This window comes from Lycium ferocissimum, chromosome 2 (assembly GCF_029784015.1).
Source record: "Lycium ferocissimum isolate CSIRO_LF1 chromosome 2, AGI_CSIRO_Lferr_CH_V1, whole genome shotgun sequence".
Lineage (NCBI taxonomy): Eukaryota > Viridiplantae > Streptophyta > Magnoliopsida > Solanales > Solanaceae > Lycium > Lycium ferocissimum.
In genome coordinates this window covers 4148471-4168085 of record NC_081343.1, presented here as the reverse complement: position 1 = coordinate 4168085, position 19615 = coordinate 4148471, and the positions used below count along the sequence as shown (strand labels likewise).

The window sequence follows — 19615 nt, the reverse complement described above, 5'->3', positions numbered from 1 at the left end:
AATAGTGGGTTTTTATTACTATTGGAACTGCAAGCAAGAACTATTCTCAGTTGACCCCATTTATCTCAATTTACTTGTTATGTGCACATTAATCTAAGTTAGAATGTAATAAACTAATAATCAACTAGATGTATGTATAGCTATCTGGAAACGTATAGATAAAAAATTGACGGTTTGGGTATCTATTTCTTCTTTTCTTTTGCTATTTTGTTTAATGCTATTTTCCTCTTTTATGACATTTAACGATGTTTATGCTGTTAAAGAACATAAATTTTTGGTTTCCTGTCTAAATCTCTGTTTCACTAATACTGAAGGATTTGATTTATATTCATTCTTGCAGGGTTTAGGAAAGAGTTGCATTGTTTAGGAAAGAGTTGTACTTCATCAAATTCTTCAAAAAGCTCTCGAAAGGTTTGTTAGGATTATTGCTGTTTGCTCTCACTGTTTGTTCACAAATGGAGAAGTTTTAAAGTCCTAAAATGAGCTTAACATTAAGCGAAGAACTTTGAGTTTGAGGCATGTTTAAACTGAGTGCTTTTTTGTGTGTGATCCAGTCTTTCGCCAAGTGTTTTTGGCGAAGTAAATGATTATGAGTGTTGATGTTGTTAAATTTGTTGTAGAAGTGTGTAATCAGGTCATGAATCTGTTTGAAATGGATCGAATTGATCAAATTTCGTTGTGATCGATTCATATTGCCGCTTTAATTTGATCAATGTCTATGTACTGTTTTTTTCCTTTTTCATAGCATTATTTCTTAGTAGAACGAGCTGTTGCATTAGCATCGGTGCATTTTTGTGATTTTATGAATAGATGAAATTGAGTGTTTTTTACCTTCATTTCAAGTGCTGCTTAGTGTGTTTGTGGTGAAGTAACGATGTGTATGAGTGATTTTCTTTGTGTTTGTGTCGATGTGTGTTGAGTTAGTTAATTTGTTGTAGAAGTGTGTAATTGAGTGATAAATGCGTTTGAAATGGATCGAGTTGATCAAATTTCGTTGTCATTGATTCGGATTGCGACTTTGCTCTCTGTGTGTTTGTCTTGTTTGTGTTGCTTTTCGATTCTGTAGAAATGCGTAATCGTATTCCGTAGAAATGCGTAATCACCAAATACGAAAAGATTCTGTAGAACTCGAACTTTGAGCTTAACATTTTCTTTTTTCGGTTAAAAAAATTGGTCTTAAACTCAACTTGTTTTCCTTTGCATGGCATTCGATTGTCTTACTTATTTACGGATAACTCTAAGTTTCTTGTTTATTTTAACATTAAATAGGATCATGGATAATCTAGAGCGTGGTTGGATGTACGATAGGTTGGATAGTCGAGGGGGTATTAATTCTAGTTTCATAGCGGTGCTAATAAGTTTCTTGAGTTCTCGTGTTCTCGGAGAAACCGCATGAGTGGTGACGATGTCAAATGTCCGTTTAAAAAATGTCACAATATTAAATTCATGGATGTTGAAACCGTTAAATTGCACCTTCAATCGTTTGGATTTGTTGAGAACTATTTTGTTTGGAAGTATCAAGGGAAAGAAGTGACCGGTGAGATGTATAGTGATTTACATGGTGGTACTCAACTTTGAACCGGGATATGATAATCCATATCGCCAAATGGTTTTAGATGCGAATTTGGACCAAACTTTGGCCGGGGGTTCGAGTAATCGAACCCGAGTCATCTCATCACTTTGTGAACCTTCGGTGGAGGAGGAATCTAATCCTTCAATGGAGGAGGAGCCTAATCTTGAGTCCCGAAGTTTTATGATTTGCTACGAATGCCGATGCAAAATTGTATCCTTTTGTTTCTTCCCTCTCTCAACTCGCAGTAGTTTCTAGGATGTTAAATATTAAAAGTGAGAATACTTTGTCACGGAGGGTTATAATCAAATTATGCAACTATTGAAAGAGGCTTTACCTGGAAGATAACATAGTGCTTGATAGTTATTATCGGACGAGAAGCTAGTGCGTAGCTTGGGTTTGCACATTGAAAAAGATTGATTGTTGTAATTCGGGATGTATGTTGTATTGGGGTGATGATGAGGACCTAACATCTTGTAAGTTTTGTGGCTATGAGAGGTATAAACGTCGTGTTGGTTCTCGTAAGAGAAAATTGGTCCCTTACAAGAAAATGTATTATTTCCCTTTGATTCCTAGATTGCGGAGATTATATGCGTCTCATGCTACAGCTGCCGACATGAGATGGCATCACGAGCATATACAAGAGGAGGGGGTAATGCGTCATCCATCGGACTACGAGGCTTGGAAGCAACGAATGAAACTCATTCCTTTTTTGCTGCCGAACGAGGAATGTCGGGTTGGGGTTATGTACGGATGGTTTCCACCGTTTGCTCGGACGGGGAGAAAATACTCTTCGTGGCTGTAATTGTCACTCCATATATTTGCCTGTGGATGTGTATGAAGGAGGCATACATGTTCTTAACTGTCATTGTACCGGGGCCACACAATCCTAAACAAAAAATTGATGTTTATCTGCAACCTCTAATAAAGGAATTGACTTTGTTGTGGGAGACAGGTGTAGAAGCATTTGACATCTCAAAAAAGCAAAACTTTCAATTAAGGGCAACTTTGATGTGGACAATCAATGACTTTCCAAAGATATTCTATGTTATCGGGATGGAGTACGGTGGCAACTTAGCATGTCCTTGTTGTATGGAGAAACACAATCATTGATTAAAACATGGTGGGAAAACAACGTGGTTTGACGGTCGTAGAATGTTTAATCAAAATCATCCATTTAGGAGAGATCGTAAAAAGAAACTTTCTTAAAGGTCATCTGTCACAAGGCCACCACCTACCGTTAGAACGAGGAGAAGAAATTTTGAATCAAATTTGTGAGTTGGGGATAAGAAAAAATGGCCGAGTTAGATGCACGAGAAGCTAATAAGAGGATATGTAATTCATGCGGAGGGAAAAAACGAAGCATCTTTTGGGATTTGCCTTATTGGAGTTCTAACTTGATACGACATAATCTTGATGTCATGCATATTGAGAAGAATATCTTTGATAATGTGTTTAACACTGTTTCTTAATGTTGTTGGCAAAACCAAAGACAATCCGAAAGCACGTCTAGATATTGCAAATATTGCGATCGGCCGCGATTAGCAAGGAATCACGATGGAAGCTATCCCGAAGAGCTGCATATACAATAGAAAAGAATGAAAAAGTTGTCTTGTTCGATTGGTTGGATGGTGTGAAGTTTCCAGATGGGTATGTTTCGAACATGAGTCGATGCCTGGACACGGACAAATTTAAGTTATTTGGCATGAAAAGTCATGATTGTCATGTGTTTATGCAACGACTATTGCCAATTGCCTTTTGTGAGCTACTTCCTAGTAATATGTGGCGAGGCACTTACGAGGTTGAGTTTGTTTTTTAAAGATCTTACTTCAGCTTTGTTCTTGAGTGGTGGACTTGGAGAGATTAGAGGTACACATCCTGACGGATCTTGTGTGTTTAGAGCACGCATATTTCCCCCCGGATTCTTTAACTCAATGGAACATTTACCCGTGCACACTGCCATATGAAGCACGGATTCTTTGGACACATACAATACAGATGGATGTACCCTTTTGAGAGGTAAATATAAAATATATATTCTTTAATGGTGACAAGTATCCAATAATTTATTTGTTTACATTTATAGGTACCTTCGAACTCTTAAAAACATGATTGGGAACAAAGCTAGTGTTGAGGGTTCCATTTTACGAAGCATACTTGATGGCGGAGTCAACACAATTATTTTCTCATTATTTTGAACCTCATGTTATCTCACGTCATCAAAATGTGGCCGTAACAATGATGGTGGTGTTGTAGAAGATATTGAAGGAAATGTTTCAATATTCGCTCATCCATGCAAACTATCGGGAGAAGAAAAAAGAGATTTGTCCCTTGAAGAAATCAAGGCTTTGCCCAAACTTATATTTTACTAAATACTAAAGAGGTTGAGCCATTTGTCAGGTAACATTATAAAGTTATTTAAAATAAAGAATATATCCATATATTATGAGTTTCTATTTAACTTACTTTGTTGCAATGAAGCATGTATGTGCAACGTTTGCAAGAAGAGTTCCCGAATCTATCTCAAGATCAAATAGATGAGAGTCTTGAAACATATTTTTCTATATGGTTCAAGGAATATGTAAGCCTCCATCAATCACTATCTTTTAAACTATGGTTGCTTAAAATGGCTTGTGAAATATGACTAAGTCTTATAATTTTCTTAAAATAGGTTCGATCCCATCATATTGAGAACAAATACTTGCGTAGTCTTGCTCATGGACCATTAATAAGAGCATATGCATATCCAATGTGTTTTGTTAATGGATACAAATTTCACACATTACGTTGCGGTAGTGCTAGATCAACAATGAACAGTGGAGTTTGTATCTCGGATCCAAATGTTGGCGATTACTATGGACGGATACAAGAGATTATACAAGTGGAATACCGTGAAGAACCTTTAAAGCAAACTACATTATTCAAGTGTGAATGGTTTGAACCAACTATGAATGTTGGTGTTAAGGAGCATAATCAGTACAAATTAGTCGATGTTAACCATCGTCGTCGGTTTAAGAAATATGAACCTTTTATTCTTGCGATGCAAGCAACTCAAGTGTGTTATGTGTCTTATCCTAGCACAAAAAAGGACAAGGATGATTGGTTAGCTGTATTGAAAGTCAAACCTCAAAATGTTATTGAATTACCTGATGAGGAAGTGATCACCAACTCTGGAACTGGAACTAAATCTTCCATTCCAAGTTGAAGTCCATGAGATAGATATGAATATGTAGTACCGTTGATGAAGTTATACTCTTGCAGATCCAAATGGGAAGCAATTGAAATGGATGAACCAATTGATGATGGATTGTTTCCGTAGCATCAGATGGAAGAAGAGCATCAAGACTCGGAAGAAGAATCTATAGAAGATGAGTATGAAACTGAGGAGGATGATGAGGAGGAGTTCGAAGAAGAAATAGATACTGACTAGTGTGTTGATAGAAATGTGCTACTGTATCTTTATTAACTTTTGTTTGTAGTAATATGTTTTGGATGTTATAAGTATGTGATATGTCTACATTTGTTGGTTGTCTTGGATGTCTAAGCTTCTTAGTCATTTTCATAATGTATGCACAATCCAAAGACTTTTTCTTAATATATCGATTGCTTACTATGCTGAAAATCTAGCAATAATTCTATGGTTTTGCACAATTTAATTTACTGTCCATTTTTTGTGTGTAATCTTTAAAGAAAATTTTGCTTGTGATGATTTCTTTCATTTACGTTAGTTGCGTCCCTTTCGTAATTTCATTTCTTAACATTGAACAACTTGAGTTTACTATTGCAAATGGACCTTTTGTGGAGTTTTGACTTCTTTCATTTTAGCGATCACCTTTATATACGGACTTGACATTCATCCTTTAACTTTTCTTATAAAAATTTCATCAGGAAAGTAAGGATCCATAAACCTAACATGTTTTTGTGAATTTGGTCACAGGAATTTGGTCGAATTTCAATAATAAAAAGCATAATTATTGTGCAAAACCAATAATTTACTGCCCATTCTTTGTCTGTAATCAGTGGTTTCAATTGCTTACTCTCATGCTGATTATCTAAAAGATGATTGCCTTTTTTTTTCTTGTAGATATGGCTCGTGGCAGAGGTCGAGGTAGCAGGAATCAAGACCTCAACTAGAGGTCGAGGTAGCGCCGGTCGAGGTAATATGTACTTCTTCTGTTCCACAATTAGTTCTCAACAAGGTGGTACCAATTCCTCAGCTGGGCAAGACCAAGTTCAAACATGTCCTACTACTACGCTACCCATTCAAACATTAGGTCATGGTAGCACCCCATCCATTTCTGAATCATCTCTCTCTCTCTTATCTCCTAATGAGAGCAACGTAATAGGCGAGGGTGCGTCTACTCGGGAGAAACGCAATAGGTGAAGGTTCATCACTCGAGATGCGATAGGTGAAGGTGAGAGCAACGATAACGTGCAGCGGACGCTTATTTTTCTTTCTCCTTCAGGGTTAGTTTCTGCTTGCACCATTATTATTTTTATACTGTAGTTTCTTTATAATAGACTTCATATAATGTCTTCAAATTTGTCCAGGTTGGAACCATCGAGATTATGTACGAGACGATAAGCGATATTTTCAAGAATGAAATTGAGCCTAATGGAGTTAACGGAAAAGTGTCTCACAAGAGACAAAAGATTTTTATTTCGGAGAATTCGAGGTATAATAAGCCGAAACGTTTGTCACTAATTACCGTTAGTGTTGAACGAAAAATAGATTTTTTTTTATTTAACTTTGACTATGAGATGTAGAGCTTTATTCTTAATCGGCTCAAGCCATAGTAAGTAACCAAGAACATGTCTAATAATCCCCCGTCTCAATTCCTTGCAACACGGGCATCATCTCATTCTTTTCACCTGTTAGAGAAAGCTGCAGTTCTTTTACTTTCCTGTTTATTGGGTGACTGATGGTGCTTTTCTGATAACTCATGTCTTATAATTTTTTTCTCAACAGATGATGAGTTTATTGTTATACTCTACTCGTAAAATTATTTCAGAAAGCATCCTATTGGGATTCTTCGATTGATAGTGAAATGAGGAAGCAATGGCGTAGAAAGGCAGCGAGAAGGTACTGTGATTTTGTTAGCACAATAAAAGGTGAGGGGATTCGGCTAGCTTATGTTCTGAAAGAAACACGGGAAAGTTGGAAGAAATATTGGGAAGATCCTAAGGTTGTTGAAAAATCGAAAATAGCTTCAAAGAATCGTCGTGGCGGTGAGGATGCAGTTGCTAGTGGGACTCACACGGGCGGATCTATTTCCATCGGAGAGCATCACAAGAGACTTGTAAGTTAATTCTGTGGCTTTGGTGTTTGCCTAACTAAATTGCCATCATGAAGGTGAATGCCTCATCAGTTGCTGCAGTATGTTTATGTTGGCAAGTTTGGACTTGTAAGTTATTTGTTGTTTTCGGAAATTTAGACTGCTTCATCAGTTGCAGGTTGAAAATGCTGAAAATCTATATAATTATATAAAAGAATTGGCCTTTATCTCTAATTTTCTCACTAAAAAAATTTGCTGAGCAATAAAAATAGCATATTTTCACTCATTAATTGAGTCATTTACTCATTATTTCGGGTATAGTAACAGAAATAACGTATGAGAATTGGGTGCCACCGAATGGGCGTAACGTATGACTTAATTACAGAAACCAGCTTTCATTAGTGTTGATCCTTTTTCCTGATCATGTCAAATTCTCAATTTTTCTTTAAATATACTATGAGCCGGCTATGGCAGTTACCTACATATCCAATTAGAAAGACATGTATTCTATAATTGTGTTTATTGGACTTGCGATATAGCCTATTTGCGAACAAAGATAAGATAGTGATCAAGACCGATTATCCATTGACTGTTTGGGTTCATGGACTGCCACAGACTAATTAATACTATTAGTTTTTAAATTTTTTCTCTCATTTTCACCAGAACTTTTTACTGATTTCCTGCCTTCAATTAGTTTTAAATTTTCATGAACATATTCGATATGGACTCTGCATATGTAAAAGGAATATGTCAAAATATATTCTCTACTGTGACATTGGTTGCTGTTTTTGTTGGTTTTGGAAGTTACTAAACTATGTATATTTCTTGTATAGGCTATTAAAAACGGTCGAGATCCAACACCAAGTGAGGTAGATTTGCACGACCATACACACGGTCATGATGAAAAATCTTTTGTTGGTGAGCGAGCCGAATCGTGCATGTGAGTCCACATTCTATAATCTTCTATAGAAGTTTCTTTGTTTAGTCCCCATCACATTCAAGAAAAGAGCGAAAGCCAATGGCCGATAGCAATATTAGAAGCCAAACTCGATCGAACTTTTTAGCCCTCATAAAGGCCTTCATTAAAGTGCTATAAGTAACCACATCAGACTAGTACCCTACGAAATATGAAGACCACTATCGAAAGCAAAACCTTACACCAAGCCACATAATCCCTGCACACAAGGCAAGTTTGTTTAAAAGATGGAATCTCCTCAAAGCTACTTAAAGATACTATCTTAAACATAGTGGGAAACATTAACTACATATATAAATGATGCTTATAAGGAAACCAAGAGTAAAAGCCATGCCAGAAATTAAGACACAGTACTAGATGGGTAAAATACTTAACCATAACAAAAATGTGTAAAAAAAAAAAAACCGTCTGCATCCATTAGTTTAATTTAAACACCAAACAAGTCTTGATAGGGCTTAGTTAAACACTGGGTACGAGTAAGTTTTTAACATACTAGATGGAAGGGGAATGGTTAAATATCAACTCAACTACACAACCATTTGCAAAGCTATCTAATCAAAGATTAGCACTACCATTATATAAAGTGGCAGATTTACAGTCATGTACTATCTGATTTCAGTTCTGTTTTTTTAAGTTAACAAATATGTTTTCTGAACACTCATATTCCTTTAGCAGAGTAAATCAATAATTCTGCTTTTGTTTTCTCAAAGTAGGCTCATTTCACTTCAACTTACTTCTATGTCTTTATACGGTTCACTAAGGACACTTCAATCACTTGATCTTTCTAGGAAGTCACTTTCGTGTTCACTACCTTGTTCAAATTTGTTCTTGGTTACCTTATTTAGTTAATCTTGATCTTTTTTTTAACTCTTTACTAGTTCCGTACCACCGAGTTTATTAACGCAAATTCTTGAACACCTTTTGCTAAATGATAACAAAAAATTGCTTTGATCAATACCATTTGAGATTGCAAAGTTGGACCGGTTGAAACGGTTCGTGTCAAATAAAGGTCTTTCTTCGGTGTGTCAAATGTGGAGTTGGGGAAATTTTTAATATTGATCTTAAAATCCATGTCCTTCTAGTGAGTTAAGTAATGCTCGTGTTTTTGGATGCTTTTATCCTCGTATATCATACCAACTGAGAACCATTGGATTTTATTATCGTTGAGCTAGGAATTGGGCACCATCATGTTAATGTAGTAAATTTATGCTTATGGTCAATTTTGTATACTTCTGCAAGTAAATCACCTATTGGTTTTCTGACTTTAGTTTCATTACTTTAAGCATCTTCTTCTTAACAGAACTCAAGTGTACATAAGTTGGTTTTTTATATCAATGCTTGCAATGGTCTATGATGTAAGCTCACTCATTTTCATCTATGTAAGCTAGTTGATTAGAGATAATTTGTTTTCTTAACGATCTATAATTGGTTTATTTGAACTACGTACTTTTTGTGTAAGCCGCTATAATTCTTTGGCTCCTTAATGTTGAATAAAGAGTTAGGTTTTTATCTATGCACTGTTATCTATATAAAGTTGCACACCAAAAAATGCGACTTTCTCCTACTCGGGACTTGGGTCCAATCTTTACCATCTACTCTTCACATCCGCTTGTTTGAAATTTTTGTTTGGTAGTAATGTCACACCCTAATCTTGATCAGGGTGTGATGGGCACCCGACCCCGTAACCGAAGCCGAGCGAACCCACTGACCATTACTACGTACTGAATTTTTTTTTGAACCACTAAGTCAAGTATAAACAACAAGATTACTAAAACCTTCTTTTATTGCTTTTAAATCAAATAAAACTTGCAACTGTGCATACTTGTATTATAATACAAACTGACTCCCAAAACCCACGACTCTGTCTGCAAAGTCTCTAACTGTAATCGGGAATCCTGGCACGTATATTCTGACTCGGCTTCACTTCGGGCCAAATGGAGCTTGCCAACTTCGCTGGAACATCTTCTACATTAACTTCGATCCGTCTGGGTGTACCCGCGGCATGAACGCGCCCCGAAGAAGAGGGGTCGGTACGAGCAATGTACCGAGTATGCAAGACATGAATAATAATAATACGAACAAGAACGTAAGTATGAACAACAATACCATGGGATTATAGAATCCGTGATGAGATAAGAGGATGGCCTGTACCTATAAGTGCCCTTGGGCAAATGCTGTACTTTCTTAGCTTTTCTTACTCATATCTATGCATATATACATAAAAATAAGAATATATTATATTGTCGAGGGCGTCGGCGTACCGATCCATTTGACCATAATAAGCACACCCCGCGTCCGGCATCCCGCGTCCGGACGATATCATGTGCCAAACTCCAACCGATCGTGGATACGCGTACATAACGCTCTCTCGCCTTATCCCTATTTTCCCCGTAAATATATGCATGCTTCAAGTATAAGTATCGGCGTCTATAGCGCCCTGTCTCATTCAAGATATATATATATCGTCGTCTATAGCGCTCGATTCTTTTTGTCACATGCACACACTTATATCATATATATATTACCGGCGTCTATAGCGCTCGGTTCTACTATCATATTCCATGTATATTTATCCGGCGCCTATATAGCGCTCGATTATGTTATTATATATATATATGTATGTCGGGATCACACATCAATCGGGCACAATCATAGAAGTCCTTACAATTCATCCGGTATTTATTTTTGACATCATTGTTATCTTAAATTAGTCATTAAGACTTTCAATATTGTAAAACTTGATTTTTTAAAGAAAAAGAAATATTTTGGAAAACAGTTATAAACTTTTTTGTAAGGAAAAATCATGCATTGGAGTCAAAAGTTTAGTTAAAGCAACTACTAATTTGATAACCAAAAACTTTTATTAGCTATAGCATGGAAATAAGCTTAATGTAACAATAAGAAGGGATTTGGGAATAGTGGGCCCGCCTCGGTCGAATGAGGCGGCGTACACAATTTACGTGCAAGACGTTTCATGACATTGCTTATGAGAGTTTTAAGGTAATCGGGTCTCTTTTATGCAAGTTCTAAAGGTCTAAGAAGTTTTCCAACATTTCGCACCATTTCTAGTTCAATCTTCTTGAATGAATAGTGGCGAAGTTCAATCTTAGGTTCCGAGGAAAGGAATGGTCTCCGAGGCCCGTATCCAACTTAGTGCGTCTAAGACATGCCATAGAAAGAAGGGTGAAGTCTTACATACCTCTTTTCGCTCCTTCTGCTTCTCCAAATTCAAGCTCCAAGTTCGCCAGAATCTACATATTGGTCACATTTACCAAATGTTAACTTGAGCATCTAAAGGTGAATTCTCAAAATAACACTCGTCTACCAAAATTTTGGCAGCATTTCCCCTGTAAATGCGCCACCCCCGAGATTCTAGCTCGGCCCAATTCAACAACAACAACCCGAGAATGGAACTCGGCCACAATATCAACAACAATGCCAACAACTCAATTCAATTAGATTCCATTCAATTCATATAACTTTCAAACGATTCATTCAATATATTCATCCATCCAACACCTTCCAACTCAATGAATATCACAACATATATCTTTCTTATAAACTATATCAACAATCTTATATGTTAGCAAGATCATTTTCATCAATACAAGAAATCATGTTACAATCTCATTATGTTCCAAATCAGCCCACAACACTTTTGTCTTCAATTTAGATCATCAAACCTTCATTTTCTTCACATAATCCACAACAAACAACAACTAACATACTACATAAAATTTGTCCATTCCTTGTCATACCAAATCAGCCCATACGGCCACAACATCATTATATATAATTCCATGAGTCTCATTCATTATCTACACACTACAACAACACACAAACATGCTAGATTACACTAAATAAAATTGTTCATCATACTTGCATCAAACCACATACACACGGCCAACATCCAACATGCCCAAGCTTCATGATTTTTATCCATTTCCATGCACTATAACATGTCCAAAACATCCATAAAACATGTAAAAGAGGATTGAATCTTACCTCCTTCTCTTTCCTTCTTCACACGGCTAGGCTTGCTTTTTCTTCAAAACAAGTGGTTTCTTTCTTCCAACAACTAGTCCACAAGATAGAGGACCTTCTAATTAGTGAGAAAACAAGAAGAAATAATTTTTTTCCATGATCATTTGCCATGGCTGATTTCAGCCAGCCATGGCCGTGACTCCCTCTCTCTTTCTTTTTTTTTTTCTTTTGTTTCTTTCTTTCTTTCTTTCTCTCCACTCTTCTAACTAGAAAAAAAATGACCAACTATATATATATATATAGCCTCCATAAGCACATGAGGGGCACATGCCCCCTCTCTTTCTCTAGAAATTTCATTCTTTTTCTTGAATTTTCTTTAAATTCCCAAGGATGACTTAATTCCTTTCTTCTTTCCTAGAATTTTCTTAAAATACAAATATGGCCCCTTTCTTGAACTTTCATGAAACTCTTGTGAAATTCCCATTTTACCCCTCGACTTTTCTCAATATTACCATTTTGTCCCTGGCCTTCCGCATTATTTCCACGACCCATTTTGCGATTTTCTCTTCTTGCCCTTAGCCTTTCTCAATATTTTCCACACTACCATTGTCCACAATTTATATTCCTAACAACTCGCACCCTAAAATTATTTTAGGACATAGTCTTGTCCTTAACGTTCCGCCATTAACTCGGACTATCCAATGTGCAAAAATGCGAGGTATAACATCCTTCCCCCCTTTTAGAACATTCGTCCTCGAATGTTCAACTAATCTTATAGGGTCGCATAAGCACCTCGGGGGAGCTCCCTTTTCAAAGTTATTTTCCATTCTTCCTATTGGCTCTTAAGCTATCCAATACTGTTCTCTTTGTCATATTCTTTCTCCTTATATACGTCCATTTCCCGGCGTCGCACTACTCAAAGTTTGTGCGAACTTTTCATATTACCTTAAACATTATCAAGACTTCTATCCACTTGGTGTCGGTTTCTCCCGACCTTACTAATTCACTTCAGTGAGAGGTCCCATTTGTAACTCAAGTGTTCATATCAAACACACCACCGTATCAACTGTCTCTATCTCATCCTTACATTTCTCTCGCCTGCTTCCCCCCTTTTGGGGTATACCTATACCATCGTCCATTCATACTTCGCCTCGTATCCTCGTTCCCAGTCTCAATCTATAGTAGAATAACAACAGCTTACTTTGCAACACTTGTACCATTTGCTCTTGCTGTCACTCGAACCTCGGTACCCTTACTCGATTAATGCCTTTGTACCGTAACTTCGGTTTGGGATTCACATGTCCATCAATATAATCATGTTTGGGATATTCTACACATTCATATGTGTATATATATATTACATCATTCACTATCCCACAAAATACTTCCAAACATTGTTCAAGCCTATCTTACTTTCCGGAACGACACGCATTCCATGTCCGTTCTCCGAACTAATCCACCTCGTCCCGTGTGACCTCTTATAGTCTCTAACCAATTCCGTATACTCTGATTTCCTTAGGTCACTCTCAGCTTCTCATTTGTCCCTTATATCCCACTTTATAAAACTTTTAGTTTACTTCCCAGGGGGTCACCCATCCTGAAATTGCTCCCACCTGAGCACGCTTAACCTCGAAACTTTGTTGAAATTCGATGCCTTAATGCTGATATTTTCGCGTCCGCTTTCCCACGTGGCCTTTACTACTCGGTCTGAAGCCAATCAAAACTTTATAACTTCCGAGACGTTTTCGTAGTACGTCTTTTCTTCTACAATGGCCGTTTTACCCTTTTCTCTTCTCGATGTTCACCTTCCGCCTGCATGTATGGTTATTTTCCTATCCGGCGCCCGGCTCCACATAACGGAACAAGTATATCCATCCCATCTTACCTTTTAACCTTCGACTTTCCATACCATCATTCGCCTTTTTCCGCCGATATCGGGCGCCTACGGAATCAACGATTAATATAATGAATCTTATCTCCTATGACTTGGCTCTATCGCACGATTTTATGACGAAAAGATGGTCAACCATTCCTAAATGCCCCGTAGCCTCCTCGTTTATAGATGTGGCCGGCTTCACACCATAAACGGACTCTACCGACACGACTTTGCGACAACCCTTAGACCAACTCCGTTCGATACCACTTTGTCACACCCTAATCTTGATCAGGGTGTGATGGGCACCCGACCCCGTAACCGAAGCCGAGCGAACCCACCGACCATTACTACGTACTGAATTTTTTTGAACCACTAAGTCAAGTATAAACACTAGGATTACTAAAACCTTCTTTTATTGCTTTTAAATCAAGTAAAACTTGCAACTGTACAAACTTGTATTATAATACAAACTGACTCCCAAAACCCACGACTCTGTCTGCAAAGTCTCTAACTGTACTCGGGAATCCTGGCACGTATACTCTGACTCGGCTTCACTCCAGGCCAAATGGAGCTTGCCAACTTCGCTGGAACATCTTCTACATTAACTTCGATCCGTCTGGGTGTACCTGCGCGGCATGAACGCAGCCCCCGAAGAAGAGGGGTCAGTACGAGCAATGTACTGAGTATGCAAGACATGAATAATAATAATACGAACAAGAACGTAAGTATGAACAACAATACCATGGGATTATAGAATCCGTGATGAGATAAGAGGATGGCTGTACCTATAAGTGCCCTTGGGCAAATGCTTGTACTTTCTTAGCTTTCTTACTCATATATATGCATATATACATAGGAATAAGAATATATTATATTGCCGAGGCGTGGCGGCCGATCCATTTGACCATAATAAGCACACCCCGCGTCCGGCATCCCGCGTCCGGGACGATATCATGTGCCAAACTCCAACTGATCAGGTGGATACGCGTACATAACGCTCTGCCCTTATCCCTATTTTCCCCGTAAATATATGCATGCTTCAAGTATGAATACCGGCGTCTATAGCGCCCGTCTTATTCGGATATATATATATCGGCGTCTATAGCGCTCGATTCTTTTTGTCACATGCACACACTTATATCATATATATTTACCCGGCGTCTATAGCGCTGCGGTTCTACTATCATATTCCATGTATATTTACGGCGCCTATATAGCGCTCGATTATTATTATATATATATATATATGTCGGGTTCACACATCAATCGGGGTCATAAAGCACACCCGGTCTTTAGAGTCCTTAGAATAGTCATTATCGGGGTCATAAATCTAGTTTAACATTCTTATTTTTGACATCATTGTTATCATCATAGAATCCTTAAATTAGTCATTAAGACTTTCAATATTGTAAAACTTGATTTTTAAAGAAAAAGAAATATTTTGGAAAACGATTATAAACTTTTTGTAAGGAAAAAATCATGCATTGGAGTCAAAAGTTTAGTTAAAGCAACTATTAATTTGATAGTACCAAAAACTTTTATTAGCTATAGCGTGGAAATAAGCTTAATGTAACAATAAGAAGGGATTTGGGAATAGTGGGCCCGCCTCGGTCGAATGAGGCGGCGTACACAATTCACGTGCGAGACGTTTCATGACATTGCTTATGAGAATCTTAAGGTAATCGGGTCTCTTTTATGCAAGTTCTAAAGGTCTAAGAAGTTTTCCTACATTTCGCACCATTTCTAGTTCAATCTTACTGAATGAATAGTGGCGAAGTTCAATCTTAGGTTCCGAGGAAAGGAATGATCCCCGAGGCCCGTATCCAACTTAGTACGTCTAAGACATGCCATAGAAAGAAGGGTGAAGTCTTACATACCTCTTTTCGCTCCTTCTGCTTCTCCAAATTCAAGCTCCAAGTTCGCCAGAATCTACATATTGGTCACATTTACCAAATGTTAACTTGAGCATCTAAAGGTGAATTCTCAAAATAACACTTGTCTACCAAAATTTTGGCAGCATTTCCCCTGTAAATGCGCCATCCCCGAGATTCTAGCTCGGCCCAATTCAACAACAACAACCCGAGAATGGAACTCGGCCACAATATCAACAACAATGCCAACAACTCAATTCAATTAGATTCCATTCAATTCATATAACTTTCAAACGATTCATTCAATATATTCATCCATCCAACACCTTCCAACTCGATGAATATCACAACATATATCTTTCTTATAAACTATATCAACAATCTTATATGTTAGCAAGATCATTTTCATCAATACAAGAAATCATGTTACAATCTCATTATGTTCCAAATCAGCCCACAACACTTTTGTCTTCAATTTAGATCATCAAACCTTCATTTTCTTCACATAATCCACAACAAACAACAACTAACATACTACATAAAATTTGTCCATTCCTTGTCATACCAAATCAGCCCATACGGCCACAACATCATTATATATAATTCCATGAGTCTCATTCATTATCTACACACTACAACAACACACAAACATGCTAGATTACACTAAATAAAATTGTTCATCATACTTGCATCAAACCACATACACACGGCCAACATCCAACATGCCCAAGCTTCATGATTTTTATCCATTTCCATGCACTATAACATGTCCAAAACATCCATAAAACATGTAAAAGAGGATTGAATCTTACCTCCTTCTCTTGCCTTCTTCACACGGCTAGGCTTGCTTTTTCTTCAAAACAAGTGGTTTCTTTCTTCCAACAACTAGTCCACAAGATAGAGGACCTTCTAATTAGTGGGAAAACAAGAAGAAATAATTTTTTCCATGATCATTTGCCATGGCGATTTCACCCGACCATGGCCGTGACTCCCTCTCTCTTTCTTTTTTTTTCTTTTGTTTCTTTCTTTCTTTCTTTCCCTCCACTCTTCTAACTAGAAAAAAAATGACCAACTATATATATATATATATAGCCTCCATAAGCACATGAGGGGCACATGCCCCCTCTCTTTCTCTAGAAATTTCATTCTTTTTCTTGAATTTTCTTTAAATTCCCAAGGATGACTTAATTCCTTTCTTCTTTCCTAGAATTTTCCTAAAATACAAATATGGCCCCTTTCTTGAACTTTCATGAAACTCTTGTGAAATTCCCATTTTACCCCTCGACTTTTCTCAATATTACCATTTTGTCCCTGGCCTTCCGCATTATTTCCACGACCCATTTTGCGAATCTCTCTTCTTGCCCTTAGCCTTTCTCAATATTTTCCACACTACCATTGTCCACAATTTATATTCCTAACAACTCGCACCCTAAATTATTTTAGGACATAGTCTTGTCCTTAACGTTCCGCCATTAACTCGGACTATCCAAGTGTGCAAAAATGCGAGGTGTAACAAGTAACTAGTGATTACTAAGTTCTGCACAGATTCTTTCATCGATCTCTGCACAGATTTATTCGCATCTTTTAGAGAGCATAGTTAGTTTTTGAAGGGAATAATGGACTTTGTGGGAATCCACTTGGAAATAAATGTAGTAAGTTGAGTAATAAGAGTCTTGTTATTATTATGAAGTTTGTTGGTGGTGTTGATGCTTTAGGATCTTTAATTCTTGGATTTGGGATTTGGAGATGGTTTTGGTTCGACCAAACTAGGAAAATAGAGAGCTTGGTGATGGTAAAGGTAGTAGTAATAATGGTAGTGATTGGGTTGAAAAGTTGAGTGCTTTTAAGATTGTTCAGTTTACATTGTTTCAAAAACCTATTAACAAGATTAAGCTTAATGATTTATTAGCAGGTACTAATTCTTTTGATAGTGAAAATATTGTAATTTCAACTAGGAATGGTGTTTCTTATAGCGCTATGTTGCCGGATGGATCTGCATTAGCTATTAAAAGGCTGAGTAGTTGTAAATAAGCGAAAAATAGTTTCGGTCCGAGAAGAATCAGTGGGGGCAACTTAGGCACCCGAATTTAGTGCCTTTATTAGGTTTTTATATAGTTGATGCGAAAGGTTTTTGGTGTATCGGATATGCGAATGGAAGTTTGTATTCCCTTTTACATAGTAATCTTAGTACTGGTGTTAGGAATGGTGATTTCAAGCTTGTTTGGCCAGCAAGGCTTGCTGCTGGTGCAGCTAGAGGACTTTCTTGGAGAACACTTATATCTCATTATTTAGAAAGTGATTTTCTTTTTACTAGCTCGCGAGCTTGCTTTGCAATTTAGTAGTTGCAGGTCAAGGAACTGTAGATGAATGATTATAGTGATCATAGTGCTTGTAAATGAATGATCATAGTGATCATCTTGGTCACTTGCTGGATAATGAACCAGTGAGACAGTTTTTTGTTATCAAACCTGGCAGTGCACTTGCTTTTCCATATTTGCCAGCATATGACAGTTGGTAAGCATTGTAAAATGGTTTTATGAACCTCATTTTTAGGCTTTGCCAACCACCACTTCATAGCTTTTTGTCTTAACTTTGTCCGTACGGATCGATTAATTCGACATGAATTGCGAGAAAGTCCAAACTTGATTAGCACTATAACCACAACTAAACAGATGGTAACTAGTCTCCTCATAGTGATTAGTAGTACAGCAGCCAAACCTTTTAACTGCAATATCAGTAGCCACCCTATCCAGAAGAACTCTCATCATAAAAAAGGAAATTTTGAAAGCCAGTTTCTTGTGCCAGATGCACATGCCAGTTATTTTTATGAGGTAATAGAGGAAAGCATAACTGTTTATTGTGTGGGTGTGTGTTATGATGAAACATCATTTATTGTTTTTTCTAGGACCAGATTATTTATTTTATAGATAAGTTAATTGATGTATGTTTTGAGAATACTGTTGGTGTTTCATTTAGGTATTTTCACTGTAATAGTTTAATAACTGTTTTGTTTAATTCCTGGTGGTTAGTTTAGAAAGCACCAATCTGGTTATATTGTTGATGTTCAGCTTTTGAATTGTTCTCTGAACTTATCAAAACTTTAAAATAAAAAATGAAAAATAAAAAAAGAAGCTTTGTTTGCTTCCTTTATTGAGACAAATATCTTGAATTGTATTGAAGCTTTCAGGGCATTATTCTTGTTGTATTTAATGGTTCTCGTACATTTGCTTACTGTTAGTGAAATGAGTAACTAATTATCACTCTCATTTACAGGAAAAATATCAAGAAATACTACAAAATCAATCACAAACTCAATCGAAGTTGATCAATGTCAAGCCTATTACGAAGCCAGTAGGAGGGTAAAGAAAAGAAGAATATATGGTCTTGGATCTCAAGCACACTTATATTATGGGCCGAATCTTCGTCCTTCTGCATCGATGCTACATCCTCGGTACCACCTCCAGAATGCTCAACCAAGAGTTTACGGAAACTTTGGATGAGTTAGTGACGCGATTAATTCTGCCTTTGATGGCTTACTTCCTATTATTGTTGAGCGGTACATGGATTAAATCCTTCGGTCTTCTCTCGGATGGACACTCCTAACGACCATCCATCATCTATGGCACCTATAGTTTCAGCTCCAGCTACTGCAACATTGATAAAGTTCATGCATCGGTTTCTGATAATGATTGTGGCTCTCCAGTCTCTCATTAGTTATTTTTGCTGTTTGGACTTTATGGTTGTTAGTTTTGTTGTTTGGACTTTATGGATGTTGCATATGATTTTGGATTTTTCGGTTTGGATATTATCGTTGTGGATGCTTCAAACTTATTTTGCATTCTGCTATGTATTTTGGACCTTGTAGAATATTAGTTTCTATTAATTAAGTTATTACATGAGTATCTAATATATGCTTGGACAGGTGTATTTAAAATATTATATAAAATAAAAAATAAAAAAGATTTGCGACGGATTTCAAATGTTGCGACAAATTATTTTCGTCGCCAAAAGGAATGCAGAAATGTGTATTAAAAGAATTGGCTACGGAATTAGCGACAAAAA

The 19615-nt window shown here is 37.0% G+C and overlaps 1 protein-coding gene and 1 pseudogene across 1 annotated transcript; both read left to right on the top strand.

Moving 5' to 3' along the window:
- The first annotated feature begins 345 nt into the window (after nucleotides 1-345).
- On the top strand, nucleotides 346-18971 carry LOC132047934 (uncharacterized). The gene is made up of 4 exons (XM_059438903.1): nucleotides 346-411; nucleotides 6583-6870; nucleotides 7680-7786; nucleotides 18827-18971. The coding sequence occupies exons 2-4, from the start codon at nucleotides 6619-6621 to the stop codon at nucleotides 18876-18878; spliced, it is 411 nt and encodes a 136-aa protein (XP_059294886.1). The 5' UTR covers nucleotides 346-411; nucleotides 6583-6618; the 3' UTR covers nucleotides 18879-18971.
- LOC132047923 (probable LRR receptor-like serine/threonine-protein kinase At1g69990) lies at nucleotides 17054-18067 on the top strand (annotated as a pseudogene).
- Nucleotides 18972-19615: the final 644 nt, after the last annotated feature.

Bases quoted from the DNA above. Each gene is read 5' to 3' on its own strand.
- LOC132047934 (XM_059438903.1), top strand. From the start codon at position 6,619: ATGAGGAAGCAATGGCGTAGAAAGGCAGCGAGAAGGTACTGTGATTTT. The intron at 6,871-7,679 runs GTAAGTTAATTC...TTTCTTGTATAG, and splicing joins GAGAGCATCACAAGAGACTT to GCTATTAAAAACGGTCGAGA. The intron at 7,787-18,826 runs GTGAGTCCACAT...TCTCATTTACAG, and splicing joins GAGCGAGCCGAATCGTGCAT to GAAAAATATCAAGAAATACT.